This window comes from Ascaphus truei, chromosome 1, assembly GCF_040206685.1.
Source record: "Ascaphus truei isolate aAscTru1 chromosome 1, aAscTru1.hap1, whole genome shotgun sequence".
Lineage (NCBI taxonomy): Eukaryota > Metazoa > Chordata > Amphibia > Anura > Ascaphidae > Ascaphus > Ascaphus truei.
The window spans coordinates 189,813,132-189,836,234 of NC_134483.1; the positions used below are offsets into that span (position 1 = coordinate 189,813,132).

General features: G+C 41.9%; 1 protein-coding gene across 2 annotated transcripts in view; it reads left to right on the plus strand.

Moving 5' to 3' along the window:
* Window positions 1-22,770, plus strand: part of LOC142494900 (spindle assembly abnormal protein 6 homolog) — a 138,447-nt gene extending 115,677 nt beyond the window's left edge. The window contains exons 14-16 of one of the 2 annotated variants that reach the window (XM_075599574.1): window positions 10,320-10,417; window positions 20,811-20,893; window positions 21,151-22,770. In XM_075599574.1, the coding sequence (XP_075455689.1) occupies window positions 10,320-10,417; window positions 20,811-20,893; window positions 21,151-21,236 (267 nt within the window). In that variant the 3' untranslated portion in view covers window positions 21,237-22,770. Of the gene's footprint in view, window positions 1-10,319; window positions 10,418-20,810; window positions 20,894-21,144 lie in introns of both variants that reach the window. The other variant, XM_075599564.1, reaches the window with a different exon arrangement.
* The last annotated feature ends 333 nt before the right edge of the window (window positions 22,771-23,103 follow it).

Consider the following 23,103-nt stretch of genomic DNA (forward strand, 5'->3'; position numbering starts at 1 on the left):
CGGCAACACATTGTGAGACAAAGGGGAAAAGCATCAAGCCCCCAAAAGGGAAATTGTTGTATATACTTTGAAACACTGTATACTTTTTTGTTTTGTTTTTAGCATAAAATGTTGGTGTGTTTTATTATTTAGCGTTACTACATCATGTTCTGTTTGCTATATAGAATTGCATGACACCAGTCCTCTTAAATGCCTAGTTGGTAAAATTATACCTGCATGCTGTTGTCTACAGAATTTAAAATATATACTAGAGACAGATTCACTATAGGAAATAATGTAAGGTGTAAGAGATGTTTGTGTGTTTTGGTAATAATGATTAAAATGTTAAATTATGTTTTATTACAATAAATAATATATACAGTATGTACATACACAAGCGTTTTTGTGTGTGCATGCATTTTTCCTTTAATCTGTCTGCATCATATTTAGTCTAGAAAAGTATTGTATCTACAATATTTTGATGTTCTTTTTATCAGCTATGTTTTGTGCCCATCATTGACTTGATTAGACATATACCATCTAGGCTCTTCACAAATTAGATGATTTAGACAGATTTTTTGGCACGTGTTAAGGTAATGTTGTAATTCTTTTTAAAGTAATCCAAGTAAGGGAATACTTGCTTACAAATGATTCCCCTATGAGCTGTAGACATATTTTGTGGAGTTTCTGAGGTGTGTAACAGATGGTGGTAAACTAAATCTGATGGTAATATTCAGTGCAAAAAAAAAATCTTAAGATGATATGGGCAGGTGTTCTAAAGCTGAAAATGTATCCCACAGGTTCTATGAAAAATAAGACCGTAAAAGACTTAGCTGTGGACTATGGAGAGTGTATTGGAAAGCATGTGGAGAGAACTACATTGTAACTGGCACTTGACTTGTTTGTAGACCATCTGCTGTATCAGTGATGGAAAGTGCAGAAAGAGGTTTATTATCATTTGCTATCGCAATGTTTATTCCCTAGCTGCTTTTAACCTTTTCAGTGATCTACTGAATTATAATTTGCGTCTACAATAACACTTTTGCTCCTTAAATTGGGCATTTCTTTCCTGTGAGAAAAGCCACTCGAATGGTATTGATTTTAGTTGAGTGAAGAGGAAAATGTAGTATCTATGATCTCTTTAAAAATGTGAGTTTTGTTAGAGATTTGATCTTAAATACGGTTTCATTTATTAAAAATACTCACAGATCATATGATAAATTAAATATGTTTTCACTACTGAATTGTAATCAGAAAAAGATGATTAATTGGAAGTTATTCTTGAGTTGATAACATCAATTGCACAGTATTTATGACCTGGTGCCTATAATGGCTTTGCTAACCAACACCACTGTAATGTTGTGCTAAATGGTTTGTCATTTACTTAATTCTTCTTGGGTTATTTAAAAAAAAATTATGATCATGGTTCCAGGTATACAAATTACGATTGGTCACACATTCTTTACAACAGAGTACAATGAAGAGTATATGGTTAATTACCAAAGCTTAATGCCAGAATAAGTTTATTTATATTTGTAAAATATATTTATTATAGGATTTATGATATGCTCAACCTTTTTGTCATGTTTTAAACTGGCCCATATCATATTACTGTATTTTGGAATACTTTGAGGTAAAAACAAAAACAAAAAATAAGACAGGCACAGCATGTATAAGAAAAACTGTATTACAATAGTAAAAAAGATAATATCACTCACTTACATGTGAGAAGACACCGACGGGTATGGAGTCGCACGAGCACATGAACCGTTAAGAAAGCCTTCAGCCGGTCCCAGCTAAGGTCTGTGCGGTAGTTACTCCGGTCTCAGAGTCCAGCTCTAGTACAAGCTGTGCTTGTCTGTTTTTTTTTGTTTAAATTTTAACAATGTTCTCATCACCGAGCAAATAATAACAATTTGGGGAAAAAAGTCTTGGGTGTTACCAGCAACAAAGGAAAGGGGTATTTACAGTAAGGGCAGTTAAAATGTGGAATTCATTATTCATGGAGACTGTGATGGCAGATACAATAGATTTGTTAAAAAAAAAAGTTGGACATCTTTTTAGAAAGGAATGGTATACAGGTGTAGCCCTTTTTCTGAACCCTCCCAAAGGAACTACTGGTCGCTGTACAACACCTGCGGCTCCAGGAGATCTGAGCCTCCGCTAGCTGGGAGCCTGGGGTAACACACATTTCCTTAGCGCAGCGCCTCCACTTACCCAGGATCCCCGTGATGTGAGATTCCCCTGGGCAAGAAACATACAACACCTTATGATAACCAATACCTTTTACTTACGAACATACACACATATATCAACAATAGAATAACAGGTGTCCCTCTACAGAGGAGACACTAATAACCAAGGCGTCTCACCGAACGCTTCCCCCAACACCGAGTGATCCCACCCAGTGTCCATAGGATCCCCACCCAATGTCCCGCATCTTGCAGAGAGAGGATATGGGTGACTGCGCAGTCACTATTAAGCTAAGGGCCCGTTGGTGCACTTGTGGATGTAAAGTACCTGCCGAGCACTCCAGTACTCGGATCAGCAACGGCTTCGCAAAGGATCTGTTGCTCGGTGATTCCGTCTGATCCCAAGCTGGTTCTTTGCACGAGGACTGCCAGGGGCGATCCCACCCTGAAGATAGTCTTTCTCTCTGGGCACAGCCCAAGTCTCCTTTCAGGAAGCGCATCGTCCGCTGTGTCCCTATCTATCACTGGCACTAACGTGACAAGTCCCTAACCTAGGGCCTGTCCCTGTAGCACCACAAACTGGGGAGTGAGGACCTATCTGGGACCTAAGGGGTTAATATCCTGCTCCGCTCCCCTAACTCTTCCCAGTCCTGACTCTAGCTAATACTAACAGCGCCTGCAGCAAACACACTGCACACACACAGTCAACCTGCAGCAACAACACACAACACACGCTGCTCACACTGTGCCTACTTGTCAATGCTCACATCACTACCAGCCGTGACACTGACAAGCCTGCACCCTCACACACCTAAGGGCAGAGTCCCTAACCTAGGGACCCTCCCTGAGTACCTACCCCCTACCATGGTGGGGATTGGCGCCTGCCTGGGATCTGGGGAACTACCTTACCTGGTGTAGGAGCCACTTGCTCCCTACACCCTTCCTTCCCCTTCCTGCTCCCAGCTTCAACTGCCTGCACCAAAGCCCGCAAAATGTATCTATATCTCCTCCAGGGAATCCTTGGCCCTCATTGGCCACTATCAGGCACCTGGTGCCTGCCTCGCTAGGCCCTATGGGAATTGTAGTCCGGTGGGACCTGTCTGGGCATTGGGGCCGCGTGCGCACTTGCGCTGCGCATGCGCGAACACCTAAGGGCCGCCGCAACCTTTTCCTCTGCTTCCCTACCCTCGCGCGACTTCTCCCTGGTTCTAGTGTATCTGCTGCGCATGCGCGATCCCGCGCACGCTCGTGCAACACTTCATGGCGGCCCCCGCTAGCCGGGTACGCCACCGGAGCTCCTGGGATGCCGAGCGCTCCCTGCACTGGCCCCCACCCTCGCGAAGTGCCGGCAGTTCCGTCGCTGCCTCCGGCGGCACCCACTACCACTTGGCACTCACGGAGGGGGGTCAGTGAGTGCAAAATAAACCCGGGGCTACACAGGGATATACCAAATAAGTTAACATGGGAAGGATGTTGATCCAGGGAGTAATCTGATTGCCAAATCTTGGCGTCGGGAAGGAATTCATTTTTCCCCTTATGAGATATCATTGGATGATATGTCACCGGGGTTTTTTGTTTGCCTTTCTCTGGATCAATAAGTATAGATATAGGATAAAGTATCTGTTGTCTAATTTTAGCATAGGTTGAACTTGATGGACGTACGTCTTTTTTCGACCTCATCTACTATGTAACTGTGTGTCAATTCAAAGTATTAGAAATATTAGAAATGTGGCTCCAGAGTTCTCAACTGAGGCAAAAACATGGTAAATGTCTGGGACATGGGAAGCAAAACATCACACCTTTTGCTCCTTGCATAACTGAATTGTACCTCTTCAAGAGTGCTCTCAAAGCCCAATAATGGAGTGTTAAAAAGAAATTAAAGATAACAATAAGAGAGGTAAATATTTAATCTGTCCAAAAGAGGTGTGGTTATAACTCATGGTGTGCACTGCAGTGAGAAGATCACTAAATAAGGCACAAGTCGTTAAAAAATAGTTCATAAGTGTAGCCATGTGTAAAATTGGTGTACATATCTCTTTCATACTGGCAGTAATCCTGGTAAGTATGCAGGGTTGCCAGTAGCAATCATGGAGGTTTGCCCTCACACCCTGGTGAGGTGTCATATGTATACAAGGGGAGTGGTAACATGCTCTGTGTCCACTGCTAGTGACACAAGAGGTGTGGCTGCTTTCTGAGTCTAGATAAGGCACAGCACTTCCTAAAGCAGTTGAGTTCCTGTTGTTGTGCTGTCTCTGTTCAGTAAGAGGCACGTGGAGGTCTGCAACAGTGTTGCAGTGGTCTGATGCAAGAGCTGTGAGTCTGTGCAGCTCTGAGCAGAGACAGAGAAGCTGGCGAATCTCTTTGAGAGGAGAGGTGGAGAGCAACTCTATTAGAGGAGAAGGAACCTTTCTAATGGAGGGCAGTAGAGAGATGAGCGGCTGAGCTGCTAGCTGTGAGGGGCAGCTTGCCCATACCACCATGCCAATAAAGATGTCCTTGATAAAAGATACCCTCATGTATGAGTCTGGAATTACTCTGCAGAGGAAGGCACCACAGAGGAGTTTCTCATCAGAACCATCCCCATGCGGACGTAGGGATCCTGATGAGGTGGAGGCGATGCACTGGATATAGGTAGGACTCGCACACACTACCTCAGCTGCCTGTCTGGGTTGACAATCCCCAAACACCATCATGCGGGAGACTCAGGAGTCCTGTTGCCAACAGGTGCACCACCAGACACGACCATGTAATGGGGACTGGTTAGACCACAGGGGCCAATGTGAGATTGGGTGGGTCAGGCCAGGTCAGAATATCCGTTACATAAGGAAATATTTCAATATACAGCCATATTTGTACTGTGCTGCTGACATAATAGCATTGGAGGCATACATATATGATTCCAATTTGGGACGTTTTTGGCTGAAAATTCCCATTGACTTTAATTGGGGGTTTTCAGCCAAAAACAGGACCAATCACTGCTTTGGAGTATATAGTATCTTGTTACGCCGGAGTAGCCCGCAGACCAGACCTGTCCCTAGAACTGAGGTGGCAGGTATGAATACGCACACCGACAGAGTGAGGGATGTGTCCGGGTTGTGGTATTAGATGGTGCCAGGCCAGATGGGGAGTATTGCGTGAATACTTGCCGGTACCAGTTTTTCCAGAAGAATGGTCATTGCCATTGCCGAGATCAGGCATGGAGAAGTATGGAAGGATCGAGGTGAGAGCCGTGGTCGAAGGGAGCCAGAAGGTACGTAAACAGGAACAATCCGAAGTCGAGAGCCAAAGGGGGAAGTCTGCCAAGCCGCGTCAAAACCGAGAGAATCAAAGAACAAGCACTGTGAATCACCCATACAAAAACTATGACGAGTGAAGACACAGGACAGAGAGGAAGCACAGGACAGAGAGGGTATATAAAGCTGGAACAGCCAACCAGGAGCGAGGGCGTGCCTGGAGGAGCCCAGGGAGCTTCTGCACATTGGCTGCAGTTCTTAGAGCCCAGGTGACACTCAGCAAGAGCCAGATTGTAACTGTGTGGTGTTTGGGGCGGAGCCTGAGCAGGGATAAGTTCAGGGGCTGTTGTGTGTGCACTGTAAGTCCGACGTGCGCATAAGAGGAAGCAACGTGGGGTACGCGCGGAGTGGTGATTCCGCGCCGACGGCTGCGGCGTAGAGCGTGAAGGAAGTAACTCGTGGAGCGTCCCACCATGCCGAGGGGTAAGTGATGCAGCTGAAGGGGGCTTGCGTGGTTGTAGCGGAAGGGTCTGAGCAGTTTAAGGAGAGAGCTGTGAGCTCCGCCTGTGGCGCTGTGTGCTAACATTCCTAACAGTACCCCCCTCTTCAGGATCGGCCTCAGGACGATCCAAGAACGACTTCTCCGGAAATTTCCTCCTAAAAGTATTCAGGAGGCTGGGCGCATGGATGTCTTTGAGTGGAACCCAAGACCTCTCCTCGGGTCCGAAACCCCTCCAGTGGACCAAAAACTGAAGCTGCCCCCTGGAGATGCGGGAGTCCAGTAAGGCTTGTACCTCGTTATTGAGTACGGTGACTGGATCTGGCTTGTTGGTCTGTTTAGAAAAGAAACGATTGGCATTGTGGGGTTTTAATAGCGAGGCATGAAAAACGTCTGGGATCCTCATGGAGGGTGGTAGTTTAAGGCGAAACGCCACTGGGTGAATCTGCTCCACAACGGGAAAGGGACCCAAAAACCTAGGAGCCAATTTAGGGGAAGGAACTCTCAAGCGGTTGTTTCTTGAAGAGAGCCATACTAAATCCCGTCTTGTAGTTGGGTGCCGGTCGACGTGGCGATTGGCCTGAAGTCTAGCAGTATCGGCGGCCTTGTGGAGAGACGATTGTACCTTGGACCAAATATCTTGGAGAGTGGAAATCCGTTCGTCTACCGCCGGTTCCCCAGAAGCAACATTGGAAATAGGTAGGCAGGGAGGGTGAACCCCATAATTGATTTGCTTCGGGCCGAATTGACCGCGTACTCTGCCCACGGGAGGAGTTGTGACCAATCGTCCTGGGAATCGGAGATGAAACATCTGAGGTATTTTTCCAGCGACTGGTTAGTTCTCTCTGTCTATCCATTGGACTGGGGGTGGTATAGAGGAGAAGGAAGAGACAATTCCCAGTCTTTTAGTGAAGGTCCTCCAGAACTTGGAAACTAACTGGGATCCTCTGTCAGAGACAATGGAAGACGGAATGCCATGGATCCTAAAGATATGCTCTGAGAAAATGTCTGCTAGGGCGGGAGAGGAGGGCAGTCCCTTGAGGGGGATGAAGTGGGCCATCTTCGAAAACCTGTCTAAGACAACTAAAATGGTGTTGAAGCGCCTAGACCTAGGGGGATAGACTATGAAATCCATGGAGATATGGGACCATGGACGAGTAGGCACTGGCAATGGGAGGAGAAGTCCCTTAGGTCTCTGTGGATGTGTCTTGTTCTGGGCGCATACAGGACAAGCACGAGTGTATTCCGCAATGTCTTTAGACATACTGGGCCACCAAAAGTTCCGACGAATTAAGTATAATGTCCTTCTGAAGCCCGGGTGACCTGCGGGTTTAGAAGAGTGTCCCCAATCTAGGACCTCTGGAATTAATCTGGGCGAGGCGAAGAGCCTGTTTGAGGTGATTGCCGTGTTTGAAGGGATCTAAGGCTGGTCCCTTTTGATCTTGTCTAGCGATTTGAAGGTGGAAGAAGCCAAAATTCTTTCGGGAGGTAGGATGGGTTCCAAAGATGCCTCAGGCCTTCTTTCGAGGAGTATTGTCTGGACAACGCATCTGCCTTCACGTTCTTCGTAGGATATGTAGGATAGGTGATAGTTGAAGCGAGAGAAGAAGAGTGCCCAGCGAGCTTGTCGAGGACCGAGGCGACGTGCTCCTTCAATATACAGTAAATTTTTGTGGTCCGTTAAGAGAGAAAATGGCTCCTTTTGACCCTTCCAACAATACACACACCGACAGAGCGAGGGACGTGTCCGGGTTGTGGTATTAGATGGTGCCAGGCCAGATGGGGAGTATTGCGTGAATACTTGCCTGTACCGTTTTTTCCAGAAGAATGGTCGTTGCCGTTGCCCAGATCAGGGGTAGGAGAAGTATGGAAGGATTGAGGTGAGAGCCGTGGTCAAAGGGAGCCAGAAGGTACGTAAACAGGAACAATCCGAAGTCGAGAGCCAAAGGGGGAAGTCTGCCAAGCCGCGTCAAAACCGAGAGAATCAAAGAACAAGCACTGTGAATCAGCCATTCAAAAACTATGACGAGCGAGGAAGCACAGGACAGAGAGGGTATATAAAGCTGGAACAGCCAACCAGGAGAGGGGGCGTGCCTGGAGGAGCCCAGGGAGCTTCAGCGCATTGGCTGCTGTTCTTAGAGCCCAGGTGACACTCCGCAAGAGCCAGATTGTAATCGTGCGGTGTTTGGGGGCAGAGCCTGAGCAGGGATAAGTTCAGAGGCTGTTGTGTGTGCACTGTAAGTCTGACGTGCGCATGAGAGGAAGCAATGTGGGGTGCGCGCATGTGCGTGGAGCGGTGATTCCACACCGACGGCTGCGGCATAGAGTGTGGAGGAAGTACCTCATGGAGCGTCTCACCATGCCGAGGGGTAAGTGATGCAGCTGAAGGGGGCTTGCATGTGTAACGGTTTTACGGGCCCCCACCCAATCTCACATTGGCCCCTGTGGTCTACTGGCCCCATTACATGTCTGTATGTCGTGTGGTGCACCTGCTGGCTTACAGGACTCCTGAGTCTCCCGCTTGGTTGGTATGGGGATATCAGCACGACAGGCATCTGAGGTAGTGTGATCTGAGTCTTACTCACATACGATGCAGCGCCTCCACCCCATCAGGATCTCTGCAGCTCCAGGGAGAAGTGTCTGATGGGGACCTCCTTCTGGGTGCCTCCTTCGTGTAATAACTCCACTCTCACACAGCAAGGATCTTGTGAAACCAGGCATCTTTATTGCATATTCAGGCAGACTGCCCCTCATAGCGGTCATCCTAGCCGCTCATTTTGGTGGAGTGCATCCCTCTCAGAAGTTCCTCCTCTCTCTCAAAAGAGTTGGATCACCTCTCCCCTAAGGGAGATCACCATCTGTGTCATGTCCCTGATCACAGTGGGTAAGCAACTGGTCCCAGATCTGACAGCCTTGAACTGCTGCAGACACTCCTTGAACTTGAACCCAGACTTAACACTTGCCCTTAGGCTAACACACTAACTTTTGGCAGTGCAGTGTCTTATATAGACTCAGAAAACAGCCACACCTCTTGTGTCACTAACAGTGGACACAGAGCATGTTACCACTCCCCTTGTATACATATGACACCTCACCAGGGTGTGAGGGCAAACCTCCATGATTGTTGCTGGCAACCCTGCATACTTACCAGGTTTACTGCCAGCATGAGAAAGAGCTGTATACCATTTTTATACATGGCTACACGTGGTTGTAGCGGAAGGGTCTGAGCAGTGTAAAGAGAGAGCCATGAGCTCCGCCTGTGGCGCTGTGTGCTCACATTCCTAACATATCTACCCCTAAATGATATATCGTGCTGTTTCCTTCACTTCATCTTGTCTGGAAGTCCTTCAAAGCTTGTTTTAAATAAAAATGGAATTAGAGAAATCCAATGTTCCTTGCTACATAATATGTTTGGATTGTGTGTGTTTTAATGTAAATATTTTGATAATTTTTGTTTTGCATACAGTAACTTTAAATGTAAAGAATTAAATGTATTGCATTTTCTTTTTCTTTTTTAGCCTCCGTTTCAAATTAATAATGACCCCTATTTTGTCTCTACAATGTCTCAGCCGGTTGTCTCTGCTCTAATTTCTGATTACTATTCAAAGAGTTGTACTCCTGCTTCACGAATGAGTGCACTATCCAAAGGCTCTGTTGCTTCAAGACTCGGCCCCCAGGCAGGCATTTTCTCATGTTTCCATTTTCATCACTTGGGAGTCGAGCTAAAGATCACTGTACACATTGCTTAAATCGCAACATGTGGAAAATGCTGTGTGACCTCACTATACCACTTTACATTTGCAGGAAATATAAAATGCTGTCAGGGAAACAATGGTTTGAATAGAGATGTTCAAACTTTCCCATGTTTAGCTTTGCCTATGGTTAGATTAAATGAACTTCAAAAGCAAGCTTGAAAACCTGAGGAGGGGAAAAATTGCTAGAACTTTAGTTAAAATAAAATGTGGACAATTCAGTTTAAAATGCCCTATTTTGCATGAATTGTGGAAGAAAAGAGGGAGGTGCGAAGGAGAAAGAAGAGCAAGAGGAGCAAGAGATATCGTGGGGTTCACAGGTAGCTTTCCACATGTTGTATATCATATGTACTTAATTGCATACATTAATTTCTTTTACTGTTATTTATTGAAAAACATTATGGACTAACCATTCAAATGTTAAACAGATATTTTTCACCATTCTGAGCTTTACTCTCCACCTTTCTCTATTGGGCCCTTTATTATCATTGATAAGGGGATCACGAATACCTTTATTACAATATTTTTTTCCGTCTGGTTGTTTGCATGTTCACTCTTCTCTGTGCAATTGTTTTGTCCAACACTGTGGTGCTATGGCTCATACACTGCTCTTATCAAATTAATTATTTGCACTGAAAATGTTGTATCCCCTTTTATTGCATAGGTGCGCTTCAGCATAAACTCACCTGCCAATAGTAGTCCAGCTTCTGAACACAGACAGATTCCTTCTACATCCACTCCCTTTGCACCTCCTACCTCATGGTATGTACATGTATTTTATTTATTTGGTTTAAAATAAACCTAATAAGGAAATATCCACCATTTCTGAAATGTAACCACCCAGACCTAAATATCTTATTGTCTTCCTGTTTAGTACTGATGTCACCCTGAGAATATAGAAAGGTGTAGTTCAGCACCAGTCTAAAGCTGCGGCCATGGTGACCGTGCGCTCGCGTCCTTGCAAGTGACTTCTCCCGCTTTTTTGCTCCAGCGATCTGTGGCAAGGGTAAACGCGACGGGGGGGGGGCGTGTCGGGGGATGGCTGTGGCCCTCATTGGGCGAACCGAACACGTGACCTGGCCGTCGTGCCGTGGAATAAAATGCAACTGATTCCTTGCGCTGTCGCACACGCGGTCTATGTCTGCGATCATTGCCTTAGGACATTGTGATCGCGCCTCCGCGCCGTCTCCCGACCATGGCCGCAGCCTAATACATGCCTATCTATGTCTATCCATCTCCTGTATTCCCTCATCATGATACTGAACACAAATATAATGCATTTAGAATATAGTAGGATCTTTGTAGTGCGGAGTTAGTTTTTCAAAACGACCACCCTCCACTCTGCTTCCTCTTTTTATTCATGTCTTTTCTTTTTTGCGGTGGTGGTTTCTTATCTTAACTACCACTATAACAATATACAGCCTCTATATGGAGAGCATTTATGAGACTTACAGATTTAATATTTGGTAGCTGCTATTGATACTTTGAGTCTTTAGCTCCCAATCTAATAAAACATATGAAATAATTCCCTTTCCATTCATTTTGTTGCAAGAAAAGTGCGCTGTGCATTCTTTAGATGACATTAGAAAAATGAATTGGGCATGAAAACTGCTTTGCCCTCACTATTTAAATAGTATGTTATATCCCAACTAAAATTGTTGGGTCCTTTCTATTCAATTTTAAGCCTGAGAAACATCTCTCCATTATTAAACTAGTGATTAGATTGGTAACACAAAATTTAATCGTCGGAAAACTGTCAGCAGAACAAATTTTTAAAACCATTTATTGCACATTTAAGGGATTTATGCTAACATTTTCTATAACTTTAAGTTGTTAGAAGGGGCATTAATTAAAATAAAGTCTGAAGGCATTTTCCTGAAGCGAAACAATAATTCCGTAACCAGATTTAAAATTGTGGTATTTGATATAGTAATTGAATAGCTTCAGGCTACAAACAAACCACATGATTTTTGATATATTTTTCTTTTAGATGATGACAATTCTACATAAAAATACATTATTGGCACTATACTAAATTAAAATTGTACATCACAGGCACATCCCACAATCTGTGTGCTCCTGCACAACTCCTTTTTACTTCAGAGGGCCATGGACTATATCTTATTTTAAGTCCTCTGACACTAATGATTTAATTCCTCCATCCAGCCGATGTAGGACATGAATGGAGACCACTATAAAAGGGAGCATTACCCATTCCTGGTCAGTTATTATTGTCATCCCTTAGCTGAGGGATGGACATCTGCAGATTTTCTGCTGTTTTATTTTTGGACATTTCCTTCAGGGAGGCCGCTGTTATGCTGCCCTGATTAGAGCGGGGGATTCACTCGTTCCTCTCTTACCTTACGTCAAGACTTGCTGCTTTCTAGCCGCTTCTTTCATCTAGTAGGAGCCATACGCTTTGATCCTATTCTCGGTGCTGAATGGCGTCCTTCCATGGGGTCCATCATGGTGGCGGAACCACATGTTGCTGCATTTAAGTGGGCTTTCAGTAGAGCATGGTGACATCACTGCAGGGTGTGTCTGTTTCCAGCATGGCTGACATCATTATTGAGCTCTCTTAGCGCTGATACTTATTTTCCGGAGCATTTCCGAAGTGTTCCCACCTAGGATGAAGCTGAATGACAAGTATTTAGTGGAGTATCTTTCCCTAGTTTTCTTGTTCCATAGTGAAATGTTTCCCAACTCCAGTCCTCAAGTACCCCTAACAGACCAAGTTTTAAGAATATCCTCACATTAGCACAGATGGCGCAATCCTTATGACTGAACCACTTGTGCTCAAGCAGGGATATCCTTATAACCTAAGCTGTTAGGGGTACTTGAGGACTGGCGTTGGGAAGTACTGCCCTAGTGGATAGTGATAGATTGTTCAGTAGCATGTCCAATCCTTCTGCTGTTACAGGTGACCAGAAAACTGAGCCACCTCAGCAGGAAGCTCAGGTTGTGAAACCTAGGAAAGCAGTCTAAACCTAAATGCTGCACAGAATGTGATGTTAAGTTACAAGCCACTTAACCGAAGAGGTTTGTGCAGACTGCATTAAAAAGATGACTGAAAATTCTGCTCAATTAAATTATTTAATTGATTGATTGAAGACTTCACTCATGTAGTCCTTCGATAAGGTGCAGTCCTTGTTTTTTTTTTAAAAAGGTCCAGATCAGACTGCAATGGATCTAAAAGCTGACAGCTTTGTCAATTACTCAGAGCAGGAACGTTTTTCAGAGCTTGGGGAATGTTCTTCATCCAAAGAAGACAAGACCCAAGCGGACAAGGGATCCTTTCAGAATAGACACCATAGACAAACTTATTAGGTATATGAGGAAAACATTGAAGACACCAGAGTGTAGCTGGGAGTCCTGGACAAGGCCTTTTTGGGGGCGAGGAGGTTGAAGGGAAATATACCCGGTTCATAGTTCTGTCAAGGCATAGTTCTGTGAAGACAGAATGGGCATCGTTGGATAAAAGAACAGCAACGACTAAGACATTTTTTTTTCTTCAATAAGGAAGATTGCAGTGGGTGTGGAATACTGCCAAAATTAGACGCAGCAATCACCAAGATAGTGGGGAACACAGCAATTAACCTAGAAGATGGATCATCTTTTAAAAATCCCAGACAATACTATTCAATTGGAACGGCACTGAAACATGGAAAAGCAATGGCCTGTATTTTTAGGACCATCATGATCTGGGATAACCAATCTGTAGAATAGAATTGAAGCTGGAACACCTAGGCAGAAGTTACTGAAGGACTTCTCAAATCTAAAAGATTCAACATATTTTTTTTGTTCAACTCTACAATGGATATTATTCATCTTGCAGCAAGGAAAGCTATATGGCTCAAGTCTTGGGCAGTGGATGCCTCAAAAAGAGGCTGATTGTTTTACCTTATGAGGGTGTTTATTTCCTTGGCGAATTACCAGATAATATCATCATCATCTCCAGTATGATGGGTGGAAAAGGTCACTTTCTGCCCAAGAATATTAAGATTTTCACCATTTGTCAGGCCTCCAAAACAAAGTTTCCAGGAGGCAAGAGCCTATAAAACAAGGAATCAGAATTGGGATTCACACCAGCAACAATCCTCGGATCCTAATCACCCCCAGACAACCTACCAGTCGATGACTATCAACAATAAAAAGTCCCCAAAGGGCATTGGAATCCGGTCCAGAAGGCAATGCGGGTCGGTGGCAGATTAGTGGGATTGCTGGGTCCAGACAATGACAGATTCCTGGGTTCAACAGATTTTATCCCAGGGGTATTTCTTAGAGTTCCTAAGGTTACCAGGTCATTTCAGGGAACCCGGCATCGCACTGCAACTTCCAGAGATTTTGTCTGGATGGCTGGCACTACCAGTTTACCGCAGTTCCTTTTGGACTGGCCAGATCACCCAGAACATCACAATGGTCATGGCAGTGGTGGAAGCATTTCCAAGGCAGAAAGACGTTTTCATAGTCCTATACTTGTATGAGTTGCCATGTTGGAATAAGTATAGTGCACAAAGTGTTGGAAGACTGCAAGTGGATCATCAACTTAAAAAAGAACAAACACTTTTTTTCTGATTGAAGTCCTTCCAATTTTTAGGGGTCGTGTTAGACACAAGAAAGGCTTATTTCACTACCAAACTCCAAGGTGCACAGAATTATGTTGGAAGTTCAGCTTTCCAGAAAGCTCTCAAAAGTTTATGCACCTAATTGAACTTCTCAATTCAGTTCCAGACGTGGTTCCTTGGGCTACGTTTCATCTCAAGCCACTGCAGATATATTTTCTCAGTTACAGGGTGTCCGGGTCGTGCCGGGCCACACTTCCTTGACGCGTCACGCCAGCATTCCGAAGACGCGCGCAGCTGCAACAGGCAGCATAACCGGACCACCTGGGTCGCGCTTGCTCCATTTCTCCCCAGCATGTCACGCCAAACATCAGGGGACATGCAGGTACTCCCCGGCAGCGCGCTCATCTCACTGCAACAGGCATCCTGTTCAAACACTGCTCTGCCTGCAATTCATGGATTACCCTCAGCTGGGCTACACTTGAAGCTCAGGTAACGTCCTACTATCAGCTCTCCTCCTACATCTAACCACTCCCCTCTGCTTTCCTTCCATTGGCTCTTCTTCCTATTTATACCCATTCAGCCCTCTGCTTGTTGCTAAGCATAAACCTTTGTTTATGCACTGTGTTCACTGCAGGCTGAGTTCTTGCTTTTATCCTGACCTTGCCTGTTTACCGTTGTGACCCCTTTCTGTACCTGGACCTGACTCTTCACTACTCCTCGACCTCGGCTAGTATTGGATCCCCACTCGCTCCTCGACCTCGGCTAATGGACTGCAACTATTCTGCTCTCTCCAACTCCGGACCACAGCAAGTACCAGGACCTACCGACACTCTCCTACCCTGACCCGGCTATACCTGCTTGACTCTGCTATCCGGACCTGGCCCTGTGGTTGTAAGGCGGCAGTTATATACAGCCCCACCTCAGCCCCACGGTCTAGTCCAGGTTGTAGTGAGCATCCGTGACACAGGGGACAACGAAATGCCAGTCCAAATTTCATAATCCTGTTATTACCAAGCACAAGGCACAGTTTGCTGTGGTTGACCTCAATCAAGTCTTTGATTCCTCCAATCTTCACAGTACTAAAGACTGATGCGAGTCACATAGAATATGGTGTGATTTGTCAGGATAAAGTAATCCAAGAGCTCTGATAAAATGAAGAAAGAACCCTTTCAATCAATGTATTGGAGGTTTGAGCCATATTCTATGCATTCAAGGCCTTCAGACCATACTTAGGCGTTCTTTATTAAGAGTTCTGTCTAACAACATTACAGCAGTTGCATATATAAACTGGAAAGGAGAAACAAGGAACTTGGGAGTGACGGATGACCGGACGGCGATCCCCTTCCCTGCAACTGCTGTGGCTTTTGGCCACTGGGATCCTCTGAGCAAAGTTTTCGTGCTGACGCAAGGTTTTGGATTCTTGGAAGCTGCCAGAGACTTACATGTTGTCCGTGAGTAGCAAATTACAACAGTCTTGTGCTGAACAAGATCAGCCAGTTGTTAGTTAAGCCACATTATATCTATTTCTATAGAGACATTGCTTTATATGTATACACTCATATTCAATGGCCTGCACTCCTATCTTGAGACACAGGTGAAGACCTCATTTAGATCTATTTATCTGTTCTATAGCGCCTCCAGTGATGCACCTTTTTTACATTTTTTTTTTTTTTGGAGCACCGGATTAATATGCTTTGTATAGTTCATTACCCTCTGAGTTCTCAAAGTAGTTCTCATAGCCTCCAGAATCCTGAACTGGGAGGAGAAAGCGGGTTCCATGTATCTCCACAGCTTACATTTCAGGAAACAAAAATTATGGAGCCAGCTATTTCAGCAGTTATTTCATACATCCAGAAGAATGAGACGGGAAGTAGGAAATGTTCAATCAATTAATACAGAAAAGGGGGTCAACCAAATGTCGATCTGATGGCGTCGGCAGTCAACAAAAAAGTACAGATGTGTGTCAACATGGCACGACCCAGAAGCCCTAGCCTCAATCTTGGGATTTCCACCTCGGTAATTGTTTTCCCCCATTCCCTCTTCTGCACCGGGTGATGGACATGATCGAGAGACCGGGCCTGAGTGCTGGTGATAGCCCTGTACTGGCCCAGATGGACATGATTTACAGCCTTAACAAGTTTGTTGGTAGAAAGCTGTGGATTCATCCAGCATTGTTGACTAGACATCCAGTTTGTTTCCTCAATTCCTTCGAAACTCATGATTAGGAATGTCAGTGGCACAATCTAGATGTGGTTCGAGCCATAACAACCTATATACATAGGACTGACAGTGTAAGGAAGACCTCAATGTTGTTTGTGCTTTTTGACGGATCCAGGGAGGATAATGCAGCATCTGTGACCTCGATATACAGATGGATCAAGGCAGCTATTTGCAAAGCATATAGAACAGCAGGAAATAAGTCACCTGTAAGGTTAAAAGCCCACTCTATGAGGGACATGGTCACCTCATGGGAAGAAAAAGCTCAAGTCTCTGCACAGGAAATATGTAAAGCAGCAAAAAGATCTTCATTGCACCCTCTTAAGCATTGCCGGCTGGATGTTCTATCAGCGGTGGATGCGCGATTCGAAAAGAAGGTTCTTCAAGCAATTGTTCCAGTTGGATCAAAAACAAAGAATATGTATTCTGTTTATTTTCATCATCATTTTATATATATTTTTATATATAAAAAGGCTCCACTTAAGGGATCATCACAATACTTTACAGTCAGCTTCAGAACAACTACAATTAAATACAATTATTTTGTTTCACAGATAAATCCAGAATTATTATTATAACACACCAACATATTCCGTAGCGCTGTACAATAGGGTTAGAGGACGAAAACAATAAAGTGTGTGTGTGTGTGTGTGTGTGTGTGTGTGTGCTGAGCACGTGCGTTTTAAATGGAACTTCTTTGTCTTTTGTCACTGTTTTGTCACAGAAATTGTATTTGCGATGGTGATGTTTTTAATTAAATGAAAGAGATTTGAGAGTAATTTTATTTAATTTATTTTTGTGTTGAAATTTCCATACTGTCACTTGGAATACGATATAATTGACTTATGATAACTGAAGTAAAACAGATATATTTCAGATAGTAAAGTATCAAAATGCCGTAACTGTAAATAGTCTTTCATTCAATGTAAAGCATAAAAATCAAGACACACTTTCATTGTCAAAACCCAAAGAAGTTTGACTTAGAACGCTATATTATATTCATCTTTTACAACTAGATCTGATTTAAATTACCCTATGGTGTAGTTATTTTCCACTACTACCACATGTTATAATTGTGGCATTCCTAACATCTTCCAGAGACTGAGCTTACAACATATTGCTACAGTTCTCTATTTTTCTCTGACTGCTGACTGAATTTTAAATGTATATACATTTTTTTTCACTTTTTCCTAATGGTAAACTAGATTGTTACTACATTAATTTTATATATCTTGATTAGTTAAACATTTTTTTTTAACAAATCATAAATCACTTATTGGTTCGGAAAGTGTCTTATGTGCAAAAGCAGTGTCTGTTTTCTTTGTTGTTGATCCTTCTATACCTTTCCCCATTTGCACAGTTTCCTTTTTTACTATAGTATATTCGGAGATTAGCTGAACAGGAGTTTCTTCTGAACGTTGCATTAAGTTGTTTCAGCTGTGAAGAGAAGTGCTTCCTCCTAACAGTCTTTAAAATTGCTCTGGGACATCCCAGTGGTGTCTCTCATTGGGGACAATTGACCAATATTTCCTTTTGGTTCAAGTACTCTCTAGCAGGGTAAAACATAAAGGAGGGAATCCTTTGTTTTCTTCTTACAGTATGTTTGTGCTTCCATTAAAGAATGCTTTGACAGAGGATAACTGACCAGGGATGGGTAACACCATCAACTGAAACTTAAGAATTGCTTCAGTTTGTTCTAAATGTATGGGGATACTTGAACCAATAGTTGAGAAAAACGTATGAATATTGTAGTTAAAAACACATAAAGTTGAGGAATTGGTATCAAAAATAGATTTAAAAATAATTAGGCGATAAAAATTGGTTAGTTCGGAAACAACGATAAATTTTTACATTCAAAAGGTAGCAAAAATGTGTTGCTTTTTCCTCTGCAATATTACCAAGATACGCCCTTTCCTCTGTTGCTCGACTGCAAAAACTCTGACACAGACCCTCATTCTCTCCCGTCTAGACTACTGTAACCTCCTGCTGTCCGGCCTTCCTGTGTCTCAACTGTCTCCCCTACAATCTATCCTTAACACGCTGCTGCCAGAATCACTCTACACTTTCCTAAATCTGTCTCAACGTCTCCCCTGCTGAAATCCATCTCCTGGCTTCCTATCAAAGCCCGTATAACACACTCAATTCTCCTCACGTTTAAAGTGTTACCCTCTTTTGCTCCTCCTTACATCTCAGCCCTAATTTCTCGCTATACACCATCCCGACTCTTGTGTTCTGCTCAAGGATGTCTTCTCTCTACCTCTTTTGTATCTAAAGCCCTCTCCCGCCTTAAACCGTTCTCACTGACTGCCCCACACCTCTGGAATGTGCTTCCACTCAATATCCAACTAGCACCCTCTCTATCCACCTTTAAGACCCAACTTAAAACACACCTGCTTAAGGAAGCATATGTGGAAGGATATTAAGGAAGCTGCATGGCTTATAATTAATACCTCATACATTAATCTTGGCCCCTTTCAGACGCACTTAACAGCCACCTACTGTCTCTGCACATTCTTCCTACCAACAAGTTAGACTGTAAGCTCTTCGCTGCATAGTTGATCTTAAATACAAAATGCCCACACCTTTTTTTTTTTTATTCAATTTTACAGTTAACCCTAAAGATAAGATTGCATGTCTTTATTTATATAGCGCCAAAAGTGTACTCAGCGCTTCACAAAGAATACACAAAAGAAAGTGCTTAGGCGCTACAATCCCTTTGAAAATGGGGATACGTATAACAAAAATTCATAAAAAATATAATAATAATAAAGTATAACAAATTAAGAAAATACAATGTTTGCAGGGCAGCCAGGAACACTAGTAGAACAACACCAGAAATGCAACAAAGAACAGATACAAACCAGCGCCCATAAAGAAATGTCCAATAAGTCCAAAATGAAGTCATCAAACCCAAAACCCAAAACCCTACTTACAACAGGACCAGAGTTAGTAGGCGTGTGTAACCAAGCAGCCACAGATTCTGATTGCAGAGAGGGTCCTCTGTGGGCTCTCCGATGTGAAGTCTGTGTCCCGTTTCCCTCCGGCTTCAAGAAGCTCTTCAAGATGGATACAGGGGAAGGGAAGATACACACAGCTGCACTCGTCCAACACAGCCTCTCTCGCGATGACACGATGACGCTGTATCCTGCTTCAATGGTCTGACACGCTACAACATCCAGCTCTCTCCAAGGCGCCGTGACCTCTGACCCTACGCGTTTCGTGACTGACGTCACTTCCACAGGGGTGATTTAGTGAGGGTGAAGTCTTGTTATATACACCTCACTCGACACTAATTGGACAGACATATATGACTCCAATAAAGTTAAAATTCAGCTCCTAAAAGTACAAACTTAGACTCACTCAAACATATACACAATACCAAACTTACAAACACCTAACGTTATAAAAACAAGGATGGAATAACAATAAAATTATACCTAAAACTGTAATGAGATTACAGTAACATAATACATATTCATGTAAATAACAATAATACAATCATAATAACCTATAAATAATCAAAAATAATACTAATTAGTCTAAATAATGTAAATAAAAAAATAATACTTATAATAATTTTTAATAATTATATAAATAATAATTAATAGTTAAAAATACTAAGACATTCAAATGAGCATACAGTAATATTTCCATTTGCTTTGCTGTGGAGGGGTTTTTGTCACTTTTTTTACCCACTATAACTTAACTAAGTATGGTAAAACCTATTCTTGCTTCATTTTTGCATAGCTAGTATAACCAACCCCACACTGATGAAACCCATTAAGCTTGAAACAGCTGTCTGTGGGTGGGTTTACTGGTTATGCATCTTAACCCTGGCTGTGACCATGCAGCAAGCTTAAGCCTATAGGGAACCATGTAAATTGTTTTGAAGCCAAAGGTGGCACTGTGTGCTCATTTGCATGTCATTTTCCAGAATCCCTTTCTGCAGTGGAAGTGCTGTGTGCTGGGTGATAATGGGGAAAGGCGGGGTTGCAGGCCTGCTTAGACATGCAAATGAGCATACAGTAATATTTCCATTTGCTCTCTCTGTCTCTCTCTATATATCTATATATCTATATATATATATATATATATATATATATATATATATATATATATATATATATATATATATATATATATATATATATATATATATAATGTATGTATTTATTTTATATAAAAACTGTTTTATAGTTTTCCAGTCCTATAAAAGTTTTGAAACGTTAATACACTAGTAGTTCGCCTGTTTTTATTTTTGTTTTTTGCATATATATATATTTTTATTTCTTTTATTTAAAAACTATTGTACACAAACTTGTATGATAAGACTGAATAAATGGACTACTTGTTATCAATGCCATGTATTACAGTGATCCCATTGGGTTGGATATGAAATATTTGAAGAAAAATGGCAGTGCTCGAGAACAAAAACATGGAAATGGCCCCAATGCAGGTAAGAGTTCGAGATAATTTATATTGTTTACTCATTGATGCAATCAAGGGCACTAGACCACTTAGCCGTGCATAAAATCAACAAAAGTGGTATAAGAGTATAAAACTTGTCATTCTAATAATGTTCATGTTTATCCATTTCTATGTATATGTTGCCTTTAATTTAGTGCACATTAACTATAATGTACATTTTTCAATAGTGTCTGTTTGTATATAAGTATATATAATTTTTTTTTTTTTTTTTTTTTTTAGTTCCAGCAAGACCAACCTTAACAAAATCTGGGAGTTCACCATTACTTTCGGCTTATTTCCCGGGACAACAGCCAAGACTTCCAGCTTCCTAAAAAGTGAAAAATCATAGTCTGATAAATTTAAGAGGAGATTTTAGGACAAGAGGGATATAACTACCTAAATGAACTTTGTGCTTTTTTTAGAACTGTGGTCAATCAAAACTGCCAAAATACTATATAGAGCTGTGCCAAATATAACTGGAACGGGTAAATATTTCGTTTTTTAACTGACCGTGTTTTGCACAAACATTTATCATTCTGTAAAGAAAAATCCAAAACATTCCTAATTCATTGAATGTAAAACAAGTCATTAGAGTTGTGTAAAAAGTTGTTACAAATGTGTGTACATTTTTGAAATACCACTCATTCCTTTGTGACGCCTTCAAAAAGTACAGAAGCTTGTATCTGCTGTAACTTGCTTCACTCTGTGTTTATGTTTTATAATAACAATTGTTTTGGGGAGGGAAAAAAACTATGGCAAAAAAAATCCTATTAAAATTAATGTTTATTCTGGAAAGGTACATGAATAAGGCATTGCTACACTTGGCATTTGTATTTTGGGAAAATAGAATACTTGCTTGAATTGAAAAGGGAGCTTTGATTTTGTCAGAGCGGTATTAGTACTCAAGCTGTGGTCACTTAATTTATATTTGTGAAGCAATAAAACAGTATGCTATTAATTTAATTGAGCAGTTTGGAGACACATACCAATTAAGTGACCATCTCAGATGTACTTTTTTAAGTTTGAAAAAAATATTTTATTCATCAGTGCTCTTTGGAAGGGATTTATTTTAAGATTATTCTTTGTGGAGAGAACCTTTACATGTAATAGTACAAAATACATCTTCATCTGTTTCCATTCAGAATATTATTTAATATATTTTAATACTCCTACAGTACATTCTGGAGATGTTAAAATCAAAATAAAATGTAAGTCGCAAAAGTCATCACATTTTCATGTCAGTATTCGAGAACTGAATTTCTTTTCTTTAAAAGCTAATATTGCCTCTAGTTTATGGCATAAATATTTTAAGCTAATCTTACCTGTCATGGATGCCTATGGTGCTGTGTTTTTTTGGGGGGGGTGAACTTGAATTTCGATTATCTATCTATGCAAATGTAATGATCACAGACTTTGCTTTTCCTGGTGGTTATTCTGTTCAGTATGTATTTAGCTTTGTGACTTTCAATTCTTTGTACTGTACCTTACCGTTTACGTCATGCCTGCTGTGTTAAACATTTCAGTATATAAAGAATGCATTTTGCATTAAGTTACACATATATATTTATGTTTATAAAATAATAAAGTATTTATATTATTTGAGTGTGAAGAAATCTCTACTTACCAATCTATTCAAATCAAACATTTCTTTAGATCAACATTTCTTCGGTTTGGTTTTACAAATGCCTACTTATTTTTAGAAATGCACATTAAGGGTCTCAAGCCTTTATATATGTGTTGGATACAGATTTTTGCCTCCGCTCACACTTGTGGATAAAGTGTTGTTACACAAAAAGTAACCAGATTAGAATATAAACATTTATGCTACATCTCACAGTGTATTAGTTGTTGTCTTTTCCCAGGATCATCAGGTACAGGCTGTTTTTATTACTTTTTTTAAATTTACAAATGAAATATTGATAAAAAATAAATGCTTCATTAAAACCTTATTTGCATACTTCAGTCTTTCTGCAGATGCTATATAAGGTTTATTTTTGTTTGATTCCTGTAATGCTGCTATAAGAACATTTTGTTTGATTTTCCAACATATTATACATTACAAGCTCATGTCACAGTAATATTTTTACAAATACAGATAAGACTTCTTTTTTAGAGTCTTAGAAGGGTTCACCTGTCCTTAGCGAAACCTACAATATATTCATTGTACAAACACAAAATTCAGTATGTTACAGATATGTT